At 40.4% G+C, this 20,810-nt stretch overlaps 1 protein-coding gene across 5 annotated transcripts in view; it reads right to left on the bottom strand.

Moving 5' to 3' along the window:
* ints1 (integrator complex subunit 1) overlaps nt 1-20,810 on the bottom strand; it is a 143,003-nt gene that overhangs the window by 35,359 nt on the left and 86,834 nt on the right. For all 5 annotated transcript variants that reach the window (XR_011887223.1, XR_011887222.1, XM_072268403.1 and 2 more), the window contains 6 exons: nt 17,412-17,552; nt 14,772-14,952; nt 9,606-9,729; nt 5,894-6,024; nt 4,781-4,868; nt 896-1,143 (listed from right to left, as the gene is read on the bottom strand). Coding sequence is in view for 3 of the 5 variants with exons in the window: in XM_072268403.1 (XP_072124504.1) it covers nt 896-1,143; nt 4,781-4,868; nt 5,894-6,024; nt 9,606-9,729; nt 14,772-14,952; nt 17,412-17,552 (913 nt within the window). In the remaining 2 variants the exon portion in view is untranslated. The remainder of the gene's footprint in view (nt 1-895; nt 1,144-4,780; nt 4,869-5,893; nt 6,025-9,605; nt 9,730-14,771; nt 14,953-17,411; nt 17,553-20,810) is intronic.

Below are 20,810 nucleotides of genomic sequence, written 5' to 3'. Positions count from 1 at the left end.
TCAGAATAAAGTCCAATTACAATTACAATTAACAACAATTATTGATTCCAACCCATATGATTGCCCCAATGGATGCTGGTAATTTATTCTCCAAGTCCTGACAGCCTACGAAATTCTTCAGAGTCAGGGCAGAGATTCACCCAATTTGACAGCCACAATAGAAAATATGTTGCACATTATATTAGTTCAAAGGCCTTGCCTCCATTGGCTACACTTTTGCAGAAAAGCAATTACGGGTTTGAGTTGAATGCATGTGGGGGGGGGGTAGGATACGGATTCTGGAGGATTAGGTTACGGCACTGTCAAGAGCGCTCTGCAGGAAGAGTCTGTGGATAGTTGGGAACGGGTGACTGTGGTCATATTGACTTGTGTGGGGAAAAGAGCTGACTGTTTCAAATGCAATGCTGGCAATTCCATCATAGTCGGTCATACCCAAGGATAAACCAAATCCTACTTGCTGGTTTATCAAAGTCTGCCGCAGCACACTTTACTGCCAGCCCGCGAGAAACTCAATAGGGAGAGTGGCCATCAGACCTCGGTTAAGCAGAAAACAGTAGAAAGAAAAACTTGGTGCTATCAAAGCACAAGCCTCTTAGTAAACAATATATAGAATAGGTTCGGCCTAACTTTCACGCCTGTCACACAGAGCAGTCTAACTACTCTTGGTATATGTCTAGCATTTGGTAAATGAGAATATATTATCCTTACTATATAGAAAATGTTCTGTACATTCAGAGCTATTTTTTGTGCCTTTTCACCTTGTTCATCAAAAATCAAAAATAAACCAAGTTATCATACGTTGCTCCTGATAAATTGTCTAATTTCAGAAACATTTTACCAGATGAAGCATAAATTCTTATGCACGAGAACATAAAAAAGAAACTTTTGTTTTTACCTTTCACCCCTTTGTTTGATGCAACTGATTAGATAATCTGTCACTTTCTTGATGTTATCCAAATCACCATGGCAACAATTGAGCAACAGGGGAATTCGACATCGGATGAGGGTTCCCGTAATATCATCAGCAGGTTTCTTATTGTGAGTCGCAGTGCAGATCTTGGCTTCAGACTCCAAAAGGACAATATCCACCAGGCTGATAAGCTCACTCTTCTTCAGACACAGGACGTATTCCTTGGTATGTTTCTACAACGACAAAGGAAACATCCAGTAGCTACATTCCCAACCTAGATAGCAATACATTGCCAGGTGGCCATTGGAGGAGTGTGTTTGTTTCTGACTGAGTTTGCCAAATGCAAACTGACTCTCACATTTCTTACACTGTAGCAGTGATTATACTTCAGATGTATTTCATTAGCTGTATAGCTTAATGTGGAAATGAAGACAGAATTAGCTCAAAACGTTCAACAATTCAGGCCGAACCAAAATAAAATCTTCAACCTGAAGTGTTAACTGCATTTCTCTTTTCACAGTGCTGTCTGAGCTGATGAGTGTTTCCAATATTTTCTATTTCAGATTTCCACCACCTGCACTTTTGACTTTCAAATTCAAGTTTCTCTTTTCAGTTTGACACCTCCAGCGTTCTGTTAACTTTCACTTTTCCTTATAACACTGGTTGGTTCAGACACTCCAGTATGTACAGCAACACTGAATCAGTAAGATTAATGCCCTTCTTTGGGTTACAGTTCAGTCAGAGAGCAGAAACCACTAACATGCTACAACTGACTATATTCTATCATTTAGTTGTGCAGTTGGTATCTTAATTGAGATGAAGTTTAATGGACAGTTGATGGTGTCTGACTAGATTTTTACTGGATTGATATTTAGGGAGGTCTACTTAGTGCAGATTATATTTTGATAAGAACAGCCATATTTTCACTAAATGACAGAGCAGTATAGAGGCATACTTTTACACTCAACATCATTGTCACATTCATTCTCTGCACCTACTGGTTGTTATTGGAGTTTCAAACACCTCTGTAAATTGGCGAGGTGGAATCTGAACAAGGCAGTTGCAGAGTCAAGATCAAGTTGAACAACAGTAAGGAACACAAGAGGAGCAAGAGTAGGCCACTGGGTGCCTGGAGCCTGCACTGTCATTCAATATGATCTAGCTGATTTAGCCCAAGCCTCGATTCCTCTCCTCCACCTGATCCCGATAGCCCTGATCTTTCAAAACTACCTACCTTCACTTTAAGCACTCCTAATAATTTAGTTTCTATAACCCTTTAGAGAAGAGAATTGTAGAGATTCACTCCCTTCGACAAAACTTGGAATTAAATTATTTGCCCCTTATATTGAAATTGTGCCCCCTTCTTTTAAGATGTCCCACTAGAAGAAACATCTTGACATTTATGCTGTCATATCCCTTAGGATCTCGCATACTTCACTAAGATAACTCTCAATATTCAAAACCACAAAGAATACAGATCTAACCTGTTCTGCATCTTTTGATAGCACTATGCTGGTGATTCTCCTTTGGACTACTCCCAATGTTACCATATCCTTCCATAGATAAGGGGATCAAAATTATACCTAATTATACCTATGATCTCACCAAGGCCCGACCATTGTATCAAAACTTGCCTAGTTCTAATTGCCAACTCCTTTAAAATAAAGCCTATACAGTACCGTGCAAAAGAGAATCTGCAGAGACTGGAAATCCAAGGAACCACACAAAATGCTGGAGGAGCTCAGTAGACCAGGCAGGACGTGTCCTGATGAAGGGCTGGAGCACGGGATATCGACTATGCTGTCAGGCACCCTACACGTTTTATACAGTTTCAGTCAGGCACCCTAGGTGTTTTACACAGTTTCAGATGGTACGGCCTCAATAGAGTTCTGAGCTCAACGTCAAGGTTATCTGGGATTACCTGGCGAGATAGATACAAGTGTGACAGCCAACGTCGACAGAAGAACTGTGGCAAGTCCTCCAATATGCATGGAACGACCTAGCTGCCAATTTTCTTTTAAAACTGCACAACAGTGTACCTAAGAGAACTGATAGTTTTAAAGGCAAAAGGTGGGTAGTCACACTGGATATTGATTTGATTTAGTTCTGTTTTTAAAAAAACTGTTTACTACTCTTTATAGTAATTTTTTTGATATTTAGAAACTTTGTTTCATTATTTTGAAAGCATTTTTGCTTTAAATATTTTTTTTATTTGCCTAAGACTTTTGCACCTAACTGTATGCTTGTACTACCACTTGTCATTTAGGAAGTCACTCTAGCCAGTTGAACACTAGTTAGATCTTGCTCTACAATCATCTAGATTTCATTTCTCTTAAAAGTCTAGCCTAAAAAAAGTGACGAAATGAGAACATGGAGATGGAATATAATAGCGAAAAATACAAGGTTATCCAATGCGCTGCAACAGGCAGACAAACATCTTAAAAATGTAATCAGATAACAGAAGAGCTCTGTTTCCTTGTACACAAGATGTTGAAAGTTGACATGTAGATGCAGTAGGAAATACAGAAAGCGAACGGTAAGTTGGCCTTTATCACAAAAGGATTTAAGTTGAAAAGATGTCTGAAGCCCTTCGTTAGTCGGGGTCAACCATGCATATGGCGTCCTAATTGACGACGTGATATGCAAGCCAGCAGGCAATCCAGGGCAGTACGACATGTACAGCAGATGTCCCCCATACAGCAGGCTCCCCCTCTCTATGCAGCTGATGTATGGAAAGGAGTGGCAGAGACTGATACCAGTGCTGTCAGTCAGCATTGAACTCAACGCAGCACTGCCTTAAGGTCTACTGCTCCGGATCTTTCCTCATGGTTTACTCTGGAAGCTCTCCCCATGAGATAACAGTTTTCCTTCTCTCAGATGAGCTGCCAACCACAGCTGACGAGCCCCATCTGCCTGAAGCAACTGGTTTAAAGACACCAGCAACCTGCTTTTGCTCCTTTTCTGGTCCGTAGAAACAGTACTACCAGGCTTAGGCGCTAAGCCACACAGAAAGGCCAAGAGCTTGGTTGTCAAAGACTATTTGAGATGCACACCAATGGGAGCATTTAATAGGTAGTGAGAACTTATCCCCACTACTTCTCCCACAAAAGGTGTCTAATAATATAGGGCCTTGAACTTACACCTGGAGCATGGCTTTCGCCTCCTTATCCGAAAAATGATATTCTGCCTATTGAGACTGTTTCAACTAAATTTCAGCAGGCAAGTTTGATGAGGAATGATTCAGTAAACTAGGTCTATATTATCTTGAATTTGAAGAATGAGAGAAAATAACATTGAATCTTTAAAGTCCTAAAATCATTCAACAAAGTAGATGCAAGGAGAATGCTTCCTCTGGTTGAGGAATCTGGAATCAGGGCCACTGACGACCAAGATGAGGTGAAAGTTCTTTATAGGTGAAAGTGGTGTATTTTTGAAATTCTCTACCCCAGTGGATGGAGGTTCAGTCGCTGAACTCATTCAATAGACATCAACAGGCAATATTGTTTAGGAAAAGGACACTAAGGTAGATCAGCCATGAAGCTGGTAAATGGTGGAGCAGGCACAAAGTGCCAAGTAAATTATGCCACAAATTGGTGAGAAGTTACACCCATGTTGGGGAAAGGTCACTGCGTAGCACTTTTGTGTCCATAATGTTGCTTTCCACTCATCGGATATTGTTAATTTTGTTACATATCAGCATTGCCTACTTAATTAACTCAAAATACAAGCACTTCCTTCAGATAATGGGTCCAGTTATCGAGATACTCAAGGAAATTTTTGCTACAGAAATCCAATGCCCCTTACAAATTGAATTATCTCAATAACTGAGCAATTGGTAGTTCAACTGCTCCATTTGATTTGCAATGCTACCTGTGGGGTTCTTTGGTCACGTCCTTGCCAGATCCTTGGAATGTGCACACAGGCCCAGAGAAAATCTAGGGTTGCTGTAGGGTCAAGCCTGCAATTAAAATAAGGAGATTAGACAGTGATTACCAGATGATGGAGGTGGAGGTAAAGAGAGAAAGAGAAAGAGAAAGAAAGGGAGGGAAAAAGAGAAAGGGAAAGGGACTGAGGGGTGAGGGTGGTGATGGGGGAAGGGGGGGAGGGGGAGGGGGAGGGGGAGGGGGAGGGGGAGGGGGAGGGGGAGGGGGAGGGGGAGGGGGAGGGGGAGGGGGAGGGGGAGGGGGAGGGGGAGGGGGAGGGGGAGGGGGAGGGAAAGAGAAAGAAAGGGAGGGAGAAAGAAAGGAAGAGGGGGAGGGAGGGGAGGGTGGAAGGGGCACGGGAGAGATAGATAAATGTGTGTTTGAAAGACATAAGGTCACACCCTTGTCGATGACAAACACTTTTGAGTCATAAATGTTGCTTGCCATTTAACAGATATTCTCTTGGTCTAGTTGCATCTAGATTTGGCCAACTATAATAATTTTAATTAATTAATAATTACAAACATTTGATACTGTTGTTCAATTGTGTAATCAGTTGACAACCTCTTCTACACTCCTAATCTTATAGTGAAAGATGGGTCACAAATGAAGCATATGAATATAATTGGGCCTTGGACACTGTCCTGAGAAAGTCCTGCAGTGATGTCCTGGCATTGGGATAACAAACTTCTAATAACAGCAAACGTTTTGCAATACATTATTTACTCTACAGGTATGCTTTTTTCTTGATGTTCATTACCCAGTTTTACCAGGGCTCCTTGATGTTTAACATAGACAAATGCCACCTTAAAGTCGAAAACAGTCAATCTGATCTCACCTCTGCAATTCACCTCCACACCAGTGTTTGGACTAAGGGTGTAAGGAGGTGTGGAGCTGAGTAGTTATGCTGTAATGCAAACTGGCTACTGGTGAGCAGGTTCACAGGTTAGAATTTTACAAATTCATTCCCACTTTTAACTGCTTGAAATGTTAGGGAGTCAAACTGCCTTCTGCCTTATTGCTGAGTGTTGCGTGCATTTGCTGTTGGTTTGCAACTCACCTGAGTCCCTCTTGGTTACTCAGTAGAGTGCTGATGCACCGATGTACTGTTGTCCAGTTTGACTGGTGAATGAGAACAGCTAGAAGATAGGGTCGGAATGAAAGCAGTTGCGATCCTTGCTGACCTGTGGTCTGGACACAAGAACTCATTCTAATTAACACAAAAAAAAGAAATCATCTCCATCCTCTACACCGAATCAAGACTGAGCAAGATCAGAATTTTAAAGTGGTATTGATTTAAACAATGATCTTTATTCCATCACCCACATTTATTTCTGATTAGCTAAGTGTACACAAACTACAATCACTTTTTTGAAATACAAACAATGAACAGAAAAGACTATTTAACCTCTCACACTTGCTTCACATTTAATTGCATCTTGACAACTGTGTATCTCAACCCCACTCACTGACAGGTATCTCTTCGTACTCTTATCTTTTAAATGGTTTGGTCCTGAACATTTCAGTTGTCACCACCATTCACAGGATCTAAGGAGGGAGGATAATACATTACTACTCCCCAACTGTGAACAAGTATTTTTGATTACCTTATTAAATGGCCATGTACTTATTTTAAGCTTTTCCCCCTATTTTTTCCTCATCAAAGAAAGCAGTTTCTATATAAAGAAAACCACACTTACTTCAGAAATAAACTGCTCATGTCACACTCTGTCTCTCTGCTCTTACAGAACCAAATCAAGGGTTTGGTAACACTAAGATCACTCTCCTGAACCAGCAATTTAGAAATTGGGATAAGGATCCATAGAGACATTCAAATCCTACTACGGCACGTAGGAAACTTAAATTTATAAAGTAATTTGGAATGAATTAGTAAAGTGGGTATAAAACTAGCAGTGTTGTGAAGAGTTATCTGGTTTAGCTAGGTCTTCAGATAGGGAAAGATGCAGTCCTTATCCAGATTGGCCTAAGTGACTCCCAAAGATGCAGCAAGGCTATTGACTCTTAAGTGCACTATCAGAGAACCTGGTATCCCAATTAGTTGTATCAATGAATGTTGTGCATTGGGGAGCAACATGGCACAGGCCATCAAAGCCTTCTCAAGGAAAATAAATGCGGCCCACATCCCTCTAGCTTAAGAAATCAACACGCAGCAGTTATTAAATTGCTGGTTTTTCAAAGCAGATGATACCTATATAATAAACACGAGATTCTGCACATGCTGGAAATCCTGAGAAACACATTCAAATTGATGGAGAAACTCAGCAGGTCAAGCAGCATCTATGGAAAGGAATAAACAGTCGACGTCTCGGGCCAAGACACTTCATCAGGTCTGGAGAGGAAGGGCGAAGAAACCAGAATATTGTGGTGAGGGGAGGAGAAGGAGTACAAGCTAGAAGTTTTGGGTGAAGCCAGGTTGGTGGGAGAAGGGGGATGAAGTGAGAAGCTAGGAGGTGATAGGTGGAAAAGGTAAGGGCTGAAGAAGAAAGAGAAATACCCTACTCAGGCCCAACAAGGCATTGTCTCCGCACCATCACCACCTCATCAACCACGGAGATCTCCCATCCACTGCCACAAACCTCATGGTTCCTTATCCCACACTGCTCATTTCTACCTCATACCCAAGATCCACAAACTAGACTGTTTGGGTAGTCCTACTGGTTCTGCCTGCTCCTGCCCAACGGAACTTGTGTTTGCGCACCTCGGCTCCATTTTATTCTACTTGGTTCAGTCCCTTCCCGTGTATACGCATGACACTTCACATGCTCAATTTCTTCAACAATTTTGAAATCCCTTGCCCTGATTGTCTCATTTTCTCCACGGATGTCCAGACCCTATGTACTTCTATCCTCAGTCAAGACGACTTAAAGCTCTCCACTTCATTATCAACAGCAGATCCAACCAGTTCCTCTCCACCACCACCTTCTCCCATCCGGTGGAAATGATCCTTGCACTCCACAATTTCTCTTTTGGCTCCAATGAGTAGCCATGGGCATCTGTAAGGGCCACAGCTACGCCAGCCTTTTCGTTGGCCATGTGGAACAATCCATCTTCTAAGTCTTCACTGGTAATGCTGCCCAACTCTTTCTGTGCTACATTGATGACTGAATTGGTGCTGCTTCATACATCCATGCTGAGCTTGTCAATTTCATCAACTTTGTCTTCAACTTCCACCCTGCCCTTAAATTCACTTGTTCCATTTCTGACACCTCTCTCCCCTTTCTCAATCTGTCTCCATATCAGGGGGCAAATTGTTTACCAACATCTTTTATAAACCTATTGATTCCCAAGGCCATCTTGATTATACCCTTCCCATTGTCTTCTGAAATAAATGCTATTCTTTTTTTCAGTTCCTTTGCCTCTGCTACACCTGTTCCCAGAATGAGGCTTTCATTTGTAGAACATCAGAGATGTCCTCCTACTTCAAATAACGGGGTTTCCCTTCCTCCACCACTGATGTTGCCCTTACCCGCATCACCTCCATTTCCCAGACATCTGCCCTCACTCCATCTTCTCGCTGCCTTAATAAGGATATAGCTGTGTTTTTTCTAAACTATGAGCCTCCGCATCCAGCATATCACTCTTTGAAACTTCAGCCATCTTCAGAGGAATCCTACCACCAATACATCTTTACCTTCACGCCACTCTCCACTTGTTGCAGGGATGGCTCCCTCTGTGATTCCCTTGTCCATTCATCCCTCCCTACTAATCTTCCTCCTGGCACCTTTTCCTGCAAGTGAAAGAAGTGCTACACCTGATCATTCACCTTCTCCCTCACCTCCATTCAGGACCCCAAATAATCTTTTCAAGTGAGGTAACACTTCACCTGCAAATCTGTTCGGGTCGTCTACTGTATCTGATGCTCCTAATGCGGCCTCCTCTACATTGGTGAGACCCAACATGGATTGGAGGACTGCTTAATTGAGAATCTTCACTCCATCCACAACAAACAGGATTTTCCAGTGGCAACCATTTTAATTCCAATCCCTATTCCCATTCTGACATGTCGGTCTATGACCTCCTCTACTGTCACAATGAGGCCACTCTGAGGTTGGAGGAGCAACACCTCATATTCTATCTAGATGGCCTCCAACCTGATGGCATGACAGCAATTTCTCTAATTTCTGATAGATTGTACCCCCTCCCCCTTCTTTCACTCTGACTTTGGCTCCCCTCTTAACTCCTCTCTTGTCCTTACCTGTCTATCACCTCCCCATGGTGCCCCTGCTCTCTCCCTTCCTCACATGGCCCATTCTCCTCTCCTGTCAGATTCTTTCCTCACCAGTCCTTTATCTTTTCCACCTATCACCTCCCAGCTTCTCATTTCTTCTCCCCCCCCCCAACCAATCACCTGGCTTCACCTATCACCATCTATCTTGTACTCCTTCCCCTCCTCCCACCTTCTTATTCTGGCTTCTTCCCTATCATTTCCAGTCCTGATGAAGGGTCTCGGCCCCAAACATCAACTGTTTATTACTTTCCATAGATGTTGCCTGACATGCTGAGTGTTCCTACAGCATTTTGTTTGTGTTACTCCTATCTATATAATTTTGTTGTGTAATCTGACTCAATTTTACTATTTGACATACTCAGGAGTTTGGAGCACATGCTCTTAACTTGCCAGCAAGATGCAGAAAACGGAGCTCACACTCAGTCCATCAGTAGCTAAGAAAGATAAAAGCTGCTTGTCCATTCCAGGGTTCAGGTACATGCAATATTCACCTCAACTCTCATGATACCTCACTAATCTTTACCTTATGGTCAGCAAACAGGAGCTTCTGCTGTTGTTCAGGACAACAGGATATGACTTCAGGGTCCAGCAACTCAAACCAGTCAATCAGTAACCCAGATGCTGAAACGGGCTTCGTCTGCTCCACACTGCAGAGACCAAGAGAAAAGCAAAGACGGTGATAATATGCAGAAGAACTAAGAATGATGAGCATAGAATTATTGCAGCATGGAAAAAGTCTAGATAACAAAGAAAGACAAAAGCAATCTAGTCAGTCCCATTCCCATTCCCCAGCCTTCTGTCAATGCAATTTTTACCCCTCTCAAATACCAATGTATTTTTCTTTTGAGAGAAACAAAATCTGCTTTCATCACTCTTCAGGCAGTGAATTCTAAATCATAACTGAATGCATGAAAATGTTTACCCCTCTGTCACCCTAGCTCCTTTATTCATCACCTTCAATTCAGATTCTCTTCTTCTTCCCAATCCTTCCAGCAAAAGAAAGACTCCTTATTCACTTTGTTAAATTTGAACACATCTCGCTATTATTCTCTGCTCCAAGGAGAATAACCTCAACTTCTCCAATCTACCCACATAGCTTAAATTTTTCTTACATGGCAGCACACTACAAAATTTTTTCTGTACTTTCTCTTTGCTATCAATTCTTTTTATAATAGTTACTAGAAATGTATGGAATAACCTAATTACACCAAATTTGAGTTTCATAAAGATTCAACAACACCTCCTCACTTTTATAATATATGCATCCATTTAAAAGTTCAGTAACCAATATACTTTAATCCCTCCAATTATTTTCTGAAGTTTGTGTACAAAAACATCCAGATCTCTCTGGTCACTCACTTTTAGAAATGTATATTTTATATTGGTAGATTAGGCTTCTATCCTCTGCAGTTTGAAGAATGAGAGGTGATCTCATTCTTACAGAACTCAACTAAGTAGACATTTCCATTGGCTGAGATGTCAAGAAGCAGACACTAGTCTCAGAATAAGGGGTAATTCCCTTAATTATCAGATGGAATGGAAGCTCTGTTGACCTGTGTTTAGAATGATCTCAATAACTGTCACTCCATGGTTCTCTGAAGTACAAAATTCAAAGTTCATCACCCTAAGTGAAGAAATTTCACTTCTTTCTAGTCCAAGGTGAAGTGACCCTCATGGTATCCACAGTCAGCCAACCAGAGAAACATCCAATTTTCACTTTTTCTTTGCTTCCCAATTTCCTTTTTCGCTTCTATTTTGATCTTTTTATATTTGATTTCTTTCACACATCACTGTTTTTACTGTTTCCTCCAACTCTTTTGACATCACATCACCAGTCCCTGGCTTTGACCGTCCAAGTGGGAATGCATCTGGATCGTATCCTAATTATCTTGTCCTTAATGACTCATCAACATCTGCCAATTTTTGATTTCAATTTTCTGCAGCCTTTAGCATTTTCAAATAAGTATATCATTCTCTTAAGCATTTTTACTTTACATTGTTTCTTAGCTTTTTATAGTGCTGTTCTAAACCTTACAGTATTATAACCTCAGTTACCCCTTGATACTTACTTCATTTGATTCACCATCACCAGATTCAATGACATTTTAGAACTCTGATTAAATTAATTTTAATTTTATTTCACATTTAAATTAAGTATTTTGTGTTGGTTTAGAAACATTCTTATAAAACACTCCTGAACACATTTCAGAAATTCTTTCCCTCTATCCTTTATGTTCAATCTGTCAGCAAATCCAAAGTACCCCATTCTTACATTTCTTCAATTTCTTGCACTCCTTGCAGATTTGTTACCCTACAAGTCTTCACTCTAAATGGTAGCCAGGAAAAAAGGCATAACTCAAGCAGTAACGGATGGTATATGGAGGAAATTATCAGTTGATTGCGTGCTTGACTCAAAGGTTTATAAGCCTGAGAAAGCATTGTCAAATTTACAAACAGGGCTAGGTTTGACGGACTAGACCAGGATGTCATGGAATAGTTACTGAAATCACATTACCAGCACCTATTGTTCAAACAGCAATGATAACTCTGCCTCAAGATGCAGGTCTACCATGAATTAACAGTGGACCATTCAGCCCCTCCAGCCTAGACCATCATTCATATATCCTTCTCTCACATTAGTAACCAACAGAAAGCATAGGATAATGTAACTCATGCAACCACGTGTAACACCCTGGGAAAGGTTTCACTGTGAAAATAATGGTCTTTCTGTAGAAGCAGTGTTTGAGTTACAGTTAGAGATAATGGATGCTTGGGAATTTGAGCTGGGTCCTTTGTTCAGGGGAGATGAAGAGAGAAGACACTGAAGAGAACCGGTCATAGGATTTGTCTCGGTGGGGGAATCATGATTTGATGGAGCCAAGACTGGTGAATATGAATTTTAGGAAGAGTTGAGCTCCAACTTGTGCACATGTGACTATTCAATTATAATGGGTCCTTTTTATTTTTTTCATTTTTTCATTCATTCTACTTCCAGATCCCTCAGGTTGGCTGACTTGGGGCTCCTGGCTGTCCCACGATCTAAATTTAAGTTCAGGGTTGACCGCGCCTTTGCTGTTGTAGCCCCTAGAAAGTGGAACAGCATTCCCCTCCCTATCAGAGCTGCCCCCTCCATTGACTCTTTTACATCCAGGCTCAAAATTTACCTTTATTCACTAGCATTTGAATCTTCCTGATGTGGCTGATTTTTGGCTTGTGCTTAGGCTCATGTGTTGTTAACTTTGTGCCTATAAGCTGTGTGCATTATTGTTTATATCTGTGTTTCTTCTATTTGTGACTTTCGCTACCTGTTATGGATTGTACAGCACTTTGGTCAACATGGGTTGTTTTTAACGCAAACATAAGGAAATTTGCAGATGCATGAAACATTGACTTCTCAAACTTCTGCTAATGCCCCACCTTCCCCTCGTACCCCATCCATTATTTATTTATATACACACATTCTTTTTCTCTCTCTCCTTTTTTCCCTCTGTCCCCCTCACTATACCCCTTGCCCATCCTCTGGTTTTCCCCCTCCCCCTTTTCTTTCTCTCTGGGCCTCCTGTCCCATGATCCTCTCATATCCCCTTTGCCAATCAACTGTCCAGCTCTTAGCTCCACTCCTCCCCCTCCTGCCTTTTCCTATCATTTCGAATCTCCCCCTCTCCCTCCCATTTTCAAATCTCTTACTAGTTCTTCTTTCAGTTAGTCCTGACGAAGGGTCTCGGCCCGAAACATCGACTGTACCTCTTCCTAGAGATGTTGCTTGGCCTGCTGCGTTCACCAACAAATTTTGTGTGTGTTGCTTGGGTTGTTTTTAAATGTGCTTTATAAATAAATTTGACTTGACTTTTCTTCACTTACCCTTTAGTTAAGTTAAGATTCATAAATATAATTCCTTTAATTGTATGCAGTGTGCTGTCTGTTATTTCTTGGCACTGATTTGTAACAGGGTAACAAATTACACAGCACCCACACAAACTGCGGTCTAGGGTGGGAGAGCCGTCTCAATTTCATGAGTTTGGCAGGACTGGAGTGTATTCCCGACACTTATGCTGCCAAGGAAACCAAGGAGGTGTCACATGTATGGAAGAAATTTTCAGTAGATTGTGTGTTACTGTTCTGAATGCTCCCTCAACTCCACGCCTATCCATAGTAACCTTTCACCCTCTGGCTTATCATGAATCTGTCTCAAAGATGATCCTAGTGTCATCAGCTGTTGAGGAAGAGAATTCAACAATTCACAGCTCTATGAGCAAATAATTTCAGCTCACGTCTGTCTTAAATAGATGAGTTCTTGATAGTGACCCCAAGTTCTACGTTCCCCTACAAGAGGATATGTGCACCTGTCAAGATCTTTCTGGATCTTGAATGTTTCACTTGGTTTGAATTCTGACAGAGTACATTGTGTATGCTTTTATTATCTTAATTTGAGATTTAATTATTAATAAAATTACAATGAATTTAAATAACTACATTGCTATGGTTAAAGTGCTTAGGTCTTTTTCCACCAAGATTCTTGAGCCTTAGAATACAAGCATAATCTCTACATTGGAACTAATGAGAAATACCTTATTGATTTACAAATTTTACGCAATGTATTATTCTCTTGAACGGCTTTGTAAATCAAGGAATACCTGTATTCCTATACTATCAGTGCCAATGTAAATAATCCAGGTATTGAATAAACTTTGATATTGATCTCTTTCTTAGCTCCTTAAATTCTGCCTCTCAAACCTAATTCATCTTTCTACTGGAGTCAATCATATCAACATGAAACAAATTTTTGGTTGTTTAGTGTCACTTTAAATTTCCTACAGCTGGTCAGTTACGAATCTGACGTTACCACGATGGCAACATACAATCTCGGTAAAGGATTTTAAAACAAGTGGATGAAATTGTGAGCAGCTAAGCTCAGAAGGATTGCAAAACTCAGCAGTAATGACTAACACTTTCCCCTTTAACTCACATTATCCATTTTTCAGATGGAGAATTATCTTATTGTGTGCACACTAAACCTGAACTTGTGATTTGAATGCTGGACATCCAAAATAAAAACAAAATCCAAGTATAGAAAACAAGGGGAGGTTAATAATTGGCAATGTGATCTCATTAGTTCTATCAAAAGTTGTCTGTGCCCATCTCTTTTCACCACTAATGTGCGCCAAAGCACTTCCAGCATTAAATACTTCCGTTCCTCAACGTGGAGATCATGGGCCTTGTGCTGAAAGCTAGATATCCAATAAGCTTCTCACCTGATCTCCCTCAGATTAAAGGGGTCCCTGAAGTTGGAAAAGACAGCAGAAGAGCACCTTCATTTGAAGAGACCTCAAATTTTTTAAATCATAGTGCTAAAGCCCAAGGAGCGGTCTTGCTAACTTAAAGAGCATATACTATCATCAGCTTATGAAACACTTACTGGAGTAATTAAACTTGAGTTGGGACATCAGAACCAGAAATGCAAATCACTATCCTACTGGGACCCTGGATAGTCATCAGCTTATTGCCAGGCTGCTTAACATTTTTGACTGCAACACATCATAATAAGCTTCATCTTTCTATTCCTCTCAAAGCCTGCTAGAAACACTCAGTCCCAAAACATTGCTCATTGTACACCGTTGGATTAACTTGTTGCACAGTTTATTTAGTCACTGCCACTTTCCCCACCAAAAATGCCTCAATGGAGAGATACCTGTTGCCATCGACCTCCATCTTTACCACTGACTCTTCTCCTTCTTGATGAAGAAGTGTGGTTATCAGAGCCACTGGATCCATGGCTGTGTGCTGTGTGGCCACTTCTGGGCTGGTGGTGAGGACTAATGTCAATAGTTCTTCCAGGTAGGGAGACCGCATCTCAATTAAACCCTTTAATACTGTGGGAGTGGCAGAATTTTAATGATGATAATCTCTAACAGAACAGACATCTAAAAAATTACAAAGAAAATGCCCAATAGGATGAGGCATAATTACTCCAGACACTTAACATTCATTGCAAAATACTTCTGACATTATTTAGAAATTTTACATTTCTTCATCTTGGCCTTTACAGTTTTGGCACATATTTTAGACATGTGCAAACCAGCCTCCCTACACTGTTAAGTATTGGACATTTTATCTTTTTATTCACTTGCACACATAATACTCTTCACTGCATTCTCTTTAAACAGCATGCTCATCACTGAACAGATCATCTGAGCAATTCACCACAACTTCAGAAAACTTGCTTTCTGCTTTTAAACACAATTCTCAAATCTTTTGCTAGCTTCAGTTGTTGCATTTCATTATTGCTGAGACAAAGACAATGTAAAATGCACTCTTCTACGTCCCTGTGTTAATTAGGCTCAGAGGCACATGTAAACTGCAGAGAATTATTGTGTATTCCATTAGTTACTAATAAACTCAACAGGGAAATAAGTATAAATTTCCTTATTGAGAGAGTGATCAGAGCATGAAACTCCATTTCAAACCAAACTCGGGATTTCAAACCAAAGGCGCACATGGGAGAAAAAGAGAATAAAAATATTTGCTGAAAGACAGAGTTAATCTTGGGTAAAAGGAACACTTCTGATGGGTTTAAACAGCAGCATTGACAAAGTGGTCCATTGGCTAAATTCAGTGCTGTCTACCCTCTGGAGTTTACAAGAGAGAATAAAAGATGCTGAGGAGGATTGATACAGTGGATGCTGAGAGAATGTTTCTGCCAATGGGAGAGTATATAAAACTAGACAGGACAATCTCAAGAAAAGGCTTTGATCACCAAGACTGGCACAAGGAAAAACTACTCTCTTGTGGTTGAGGACCATTGGAATTCTCTGCCCCTCCCCCCCCAAAAGTTGTAGATACTGGGTTATTAAACGTATTCAAAGGGCTGTGATGTATTTCTGGACTACAAGGCATTCAAAAGACATGGTGATCAAGCAGTAAAGTGGAACTGTAGGCAAAATGCAGATAAGCATTGCTTTAAATGAATGACAGAGCAGGCATGAGAGGCCAAGTAGTCTACTCTTTTTCATTTTTTAATGTTCTTAAATGTTATGTGTTTAGATTTAAATGGTCTGGTTTGAATGGAAACATCTCAAATTAACCTTATGCTAGTGTACAGACAGTCATAACACCTTTAGGAATTAATGATCAGAAAAATTATTCAATTTAGGATTGTTTCTGGACTGGTAGCACTGAGACAGGACAAATAATGCAGACAATGTAAGTTCACATCTCTACACTGCAGCTCATGAGATCTAACTGGTTGAATAATGTCCCTTAGGGGAGCATACCTTGCTGTCTTCATCTGGATCTTTCCTGCAAAACTATGATCGGTTACAAAGCAGCTTCTAATACTCAACTCTCAATCAACATAGCTACATTATCTAGTCATTGCTGTTTGTTTGGAACTTAGATAACCATAAAAATATATTGTACTAAGGCCATATGCCCATACCAAGCAAAAAAAAGCCACCTTGTCTAATCCCAGTTGCCAGCTCCCTCCCCTTCCACATTGCTCCTATTGCCTGGTATTTCTCTCTCCCCCACCCTCCCCCTCCTTTCAAATCTACTCCTCAGCTTTCTTTCTCCAGTCCTGCCGAAGGGTTTTGTCCCGAAATATTGACTGTGATTTTCTTCCATAGATGCTGCCTGGTCTGCTGAGTTCTTTCACATTTTGTGTATGTTGGCAGCTCTTAACTGCATTCCATAAATCACAGCAGATTAGGTGGTCATCCATAAGATTATCAGATATACTGAGGGTTTCTTCCTCAAGCAATGAATTCAAGACAAACCATGCTTTACCATTCTATGGGTGAAAATAAAATCTTCAGCTACTTCTCCCCATTATTCTTTCTATCTCAATTTGACTTTCTAATTACCCTAAGCAAAATAACTACTCCCTGCTCACCATGATAAGGCTGAACAAGATTATACACATTGATTAACCTTCTTTTGATCTTGACAACAGCCCCTGCCTAACACTCTCTCCATGACAATAATTCCCCAACACTGGCAACATCCATATAAATCTCCTCTCCAATCTCTCTATGCTATTGTCCATTGTACAAATGGTACAGAACCTGGTTGCCACATGTCCAGTGATGCAATGCTGAGTACAGGGGAAAAGCACTACACAGGTTTCACAGCACTTTAGGACAACATGAGGCCACTAAAGTCACAAAATCACAGCCTCAAATATATGACATTTCTCAAGACAAGTGAACTCAGCAAACACAGTACCATTAAGAGTTCAACAGTGAGAAGTATGTTTCCACCAGCTTTTTCTAAGTAATTTTTTTTCTGTCAGACAAAACTAGTTTCTTTGCCATACACTGCAGTAGATTCATACCTCTTCCCATCAACTCTGGCTCCACGTTGCATGCCTCCCCGGTTTTCAGAGCCGACATTATTGCTTGTACTGCTGAATCGATCAGCTCCTGGTCTTGCCGATAGCTCAGCTGCTCAGCCAGGTGCCTGAAGTTGGCTCGTACTGTCGAAACACAATCCCACAATGTATCGCAAGCTGTGCAAAAAGCCTGGCAAGTTAACACCATAAGTTACAGGTTGAAGTCTAACCTACAGTATGTAGCAGAGGATGCTACACACTTGTTAATCCAATGAGCTAATACCCTCACTTAGGCTGGGCTTTAAACAGATATAACCTAGCCATTACCCCAGAAAGGGCAAAATAAAGTAATTTAGAAAGATGCTTGTATAACCACCAGTTAGAATGAATTGAGAATCTGAGACTTTATATGTGACCCCAATTATTGGTTGGAAATAAATCTTTACAGACTTGATATGATGGTGCTGTCATTTAGAATTATTCAATATGTATGTCACCTTAGATCAGTGACCCTCCAGCTGTTCTGAGGGACTCAAAAAGACACAAGCAAAATCCAATAAACCTTCAGAATACAAACATCCCAGATATTCATTTTGAAATAATGACCTGAAGGATCACTTGTTCTTTCAAACCAGTCTAACTTGGCTCCTCTAGCAAGGTATTATCTGAATTTTGCAGAACAGCTCTAGAATCCATTACTTTAACATTTAAAATAACTGCTAATGAAATCCAATTGGTTAATTGGGTTTAAGAAGCCACCTGATAGAGTTCCCACCACGAGTGCCTAGATATTTTCAGATACACTGCCCAAGCTGTTTTGAATTAATCAATTCCAACTGGGACAGTAATAGGATGTTTCAATGAGTAAAGCTCTCAGGTTAAATACAGAGGGAAAAGAGGTGTTTGGGTGGGTAAGCATGCAGGTGAGGAAAGTATGTGTAAATGATGGAGGGGGTGAGCATGCATGTGAACATAATAGGAGCAGGTGTAGGATACTCAGCCCTCATGTCTGCCCAGCCATTCAATATGATCATGGTTGATTTTCTCCTAGATTGTTTACTTAATGCACAAGAAAGAACTGTTTTACCTTTTGAGTTCAGAACCTTCAATGCTGTTAATCTGCATTTTTACCTGAGTGAGATTTAATTTGAGCACAAAATCTAGGTTGAGACTCCCAGTTCAGTACTGGAGTGTCACACAACTGGAGATAAGAATTTAAACCAAGCTTTGTCAATATTTTTAAAACAAATTTAAAAGATCCCATGACAAACAACAGAAAATCTGCAGATGTTGGAGATCCAAGCAACACACTCAAAAATGCTGGAGGAACTCAACAGACCAGGTGGCATCTAAGAAAAGAAAGAGCACATTTGGGCGTTTCAGAGCAAAACCCTTTGGCAGGACTGGCAGGATCCCATGGTGCTATCTCAAAGAAGAGTGGGAATCTTTTCACAGAGTTCTGAGCAATATTTTTCCCTGTGTTTGTGGGAGTTTAGTATGTGTGAATTAGTGTTATATTTCCTAATTACAGTACTGACTACACTTCATCAGTCCATCATTGGCTATGGAGTGCTTTGGGTCAACCTGGAGTGATAAACAGCCCTGTAAGAGTGCTAGTCATTCAATGTCACACAAACATGAATCAAGTCTTTGAGAGGAAAGATCAGGGTAACTTGAACAATATTTAAAGAAATACTTGTATAAAAGAGCCTTGCGTCTGGAAGAGTGAATGAGCAGACCAGGCTGTTAGCACAGATTCACTGTGATGAGGAACGGAAACATTTTGGCAGATAGTAAACAAAATGTAAAAGAGGGGTCCATGTACTTGCAACAGCAGTTTGATAAAAATGCAACACCTGACTCACCACGATCAGCGACTCCAACTTCAAATTTCCTTTTCAGTCTGTTATACTAAAGCTGAATCATTTTGCATATGAAGCTGATAGAAAACCAAGAGTAAGCAAGCAGACTCCAACAGACTGCTTAAGGAGATATTGAACAGTAAGCTTATTTCATATTAATTCTCCAGGGATTTGTTAGTGGTGTTGGGGGGAGGGGAAGGGAAGGAAGAATAATGGAAACCTCTCTTATTAAATTATACTTATCTCCTTCAATAATCTGGGTTTTTGTACTTCAAGGGCAGCAGGAACAGCAGTTTTCTTTTAGGTTTACCAGGACATAAGTGAAGAATTCTGTTTTTTTAATGATCCCACTACACAGAAAAGGATCTCCTGATCTTTCTTTCCAGACAGCACAAGGCACTTGACAGCACAGAAGATAGCACCTACTTCTCATCCCTCAGATGGATATATAAAAAAAAGTGGTCACTATTTTGCAGAAATGGAAGAAAACTGTTTGCAGCATCTTGACTAGTATTCATTAGCCAACCAACATTACTTAGAGATACAATATATTTCATAGAACTATACTACATTAAATCACAGTATATTCAGCATAACCCATCTCTACCAATCAGGGGGTAGCCTTCCACATTAATCCCAAAGTACTGCATCTGGTTTATATTTGAGATAAAGAAGTTTTACGTCTCTAAGAATGACTAATTGTGGTGTGTTCTTTTAAATCTCCTTACATATCTAGTGATCTTCCACTCTTGCACTTTATTCTGCATTCTGTTACTGTTATTCCATTGTACTATCTCAGGGCACTGTGCAGTGATTTGATCTCTATGAACAGTATGCAAAACAAGGTTTTCACTGTACAGTATCTCAGTAATGTCAATAATAAACCAATTCCAATATGGCTTTGCAGAATACTTCCATTTAATCCACAAGTACGACCCAGAGCATTCAGTTGCCTGTCACTAATTCCCCAACCTATTTATGACATTTGTCATCTGACCTACACTGTTCTCACAAACTACAACATAAGTTCAAAAAACATCTTGCCTTCTAGCTAGGTACATTACTGTCTTCTGGATGCAGAGTATAATGATTTTTAAAAGTCTCTATACCTCTAATTTCCAAGACCTATTGTAGCCTTGTAATTTCTAATATTTATTCACTTTTTATTTATAGTGCTATTATACCCACTTTCGGTCTTTCACCTATACCCCATACTACATCATGCCTTCTGTGATTTAGTCTCCCCTGCCCACCACCCTATCACAGTCCTGCAAGTCCTCCTTTCCTTCCCCTTTTTAGATTTGATGAAAGTCTATCAACTCAAAACATTAAAATCTGATTATTCTTCACAAATGCTGCCTGACCTGCGAGGTCTTTTCCAAAAATTTCTGTCCTTCTTCCAGATTTGCCTTTGGTTATTTGTGTATAAATTGGCAATTGTATTCTACTTTATAATAGAGACTGTACATCAATAGTACTTTTTCTATAAGACCTTTGGAATGTACTGTGGACAAGGGTGAAAGCTGACTCAAGGCAGGTT

This window comes from Mobula birostris, chromosome 9 (genome assembly GCF_030028105.1).
Source record: "Mobula birostris isolate sMobBir1 chromosome 9, sMobBir1.hap1, whole genome shotgun sequence".
NCBI lineage: Eukaryota > Metazoa > Chordata > Chondrichthyes > Myliobatiformes > Myliobatidae > Mobula > Mobula birostris.
Note: the sequence above shows the minus strand (reverse complement) of the source record. Positions and strands in the feature narration are given on the sequence as shown.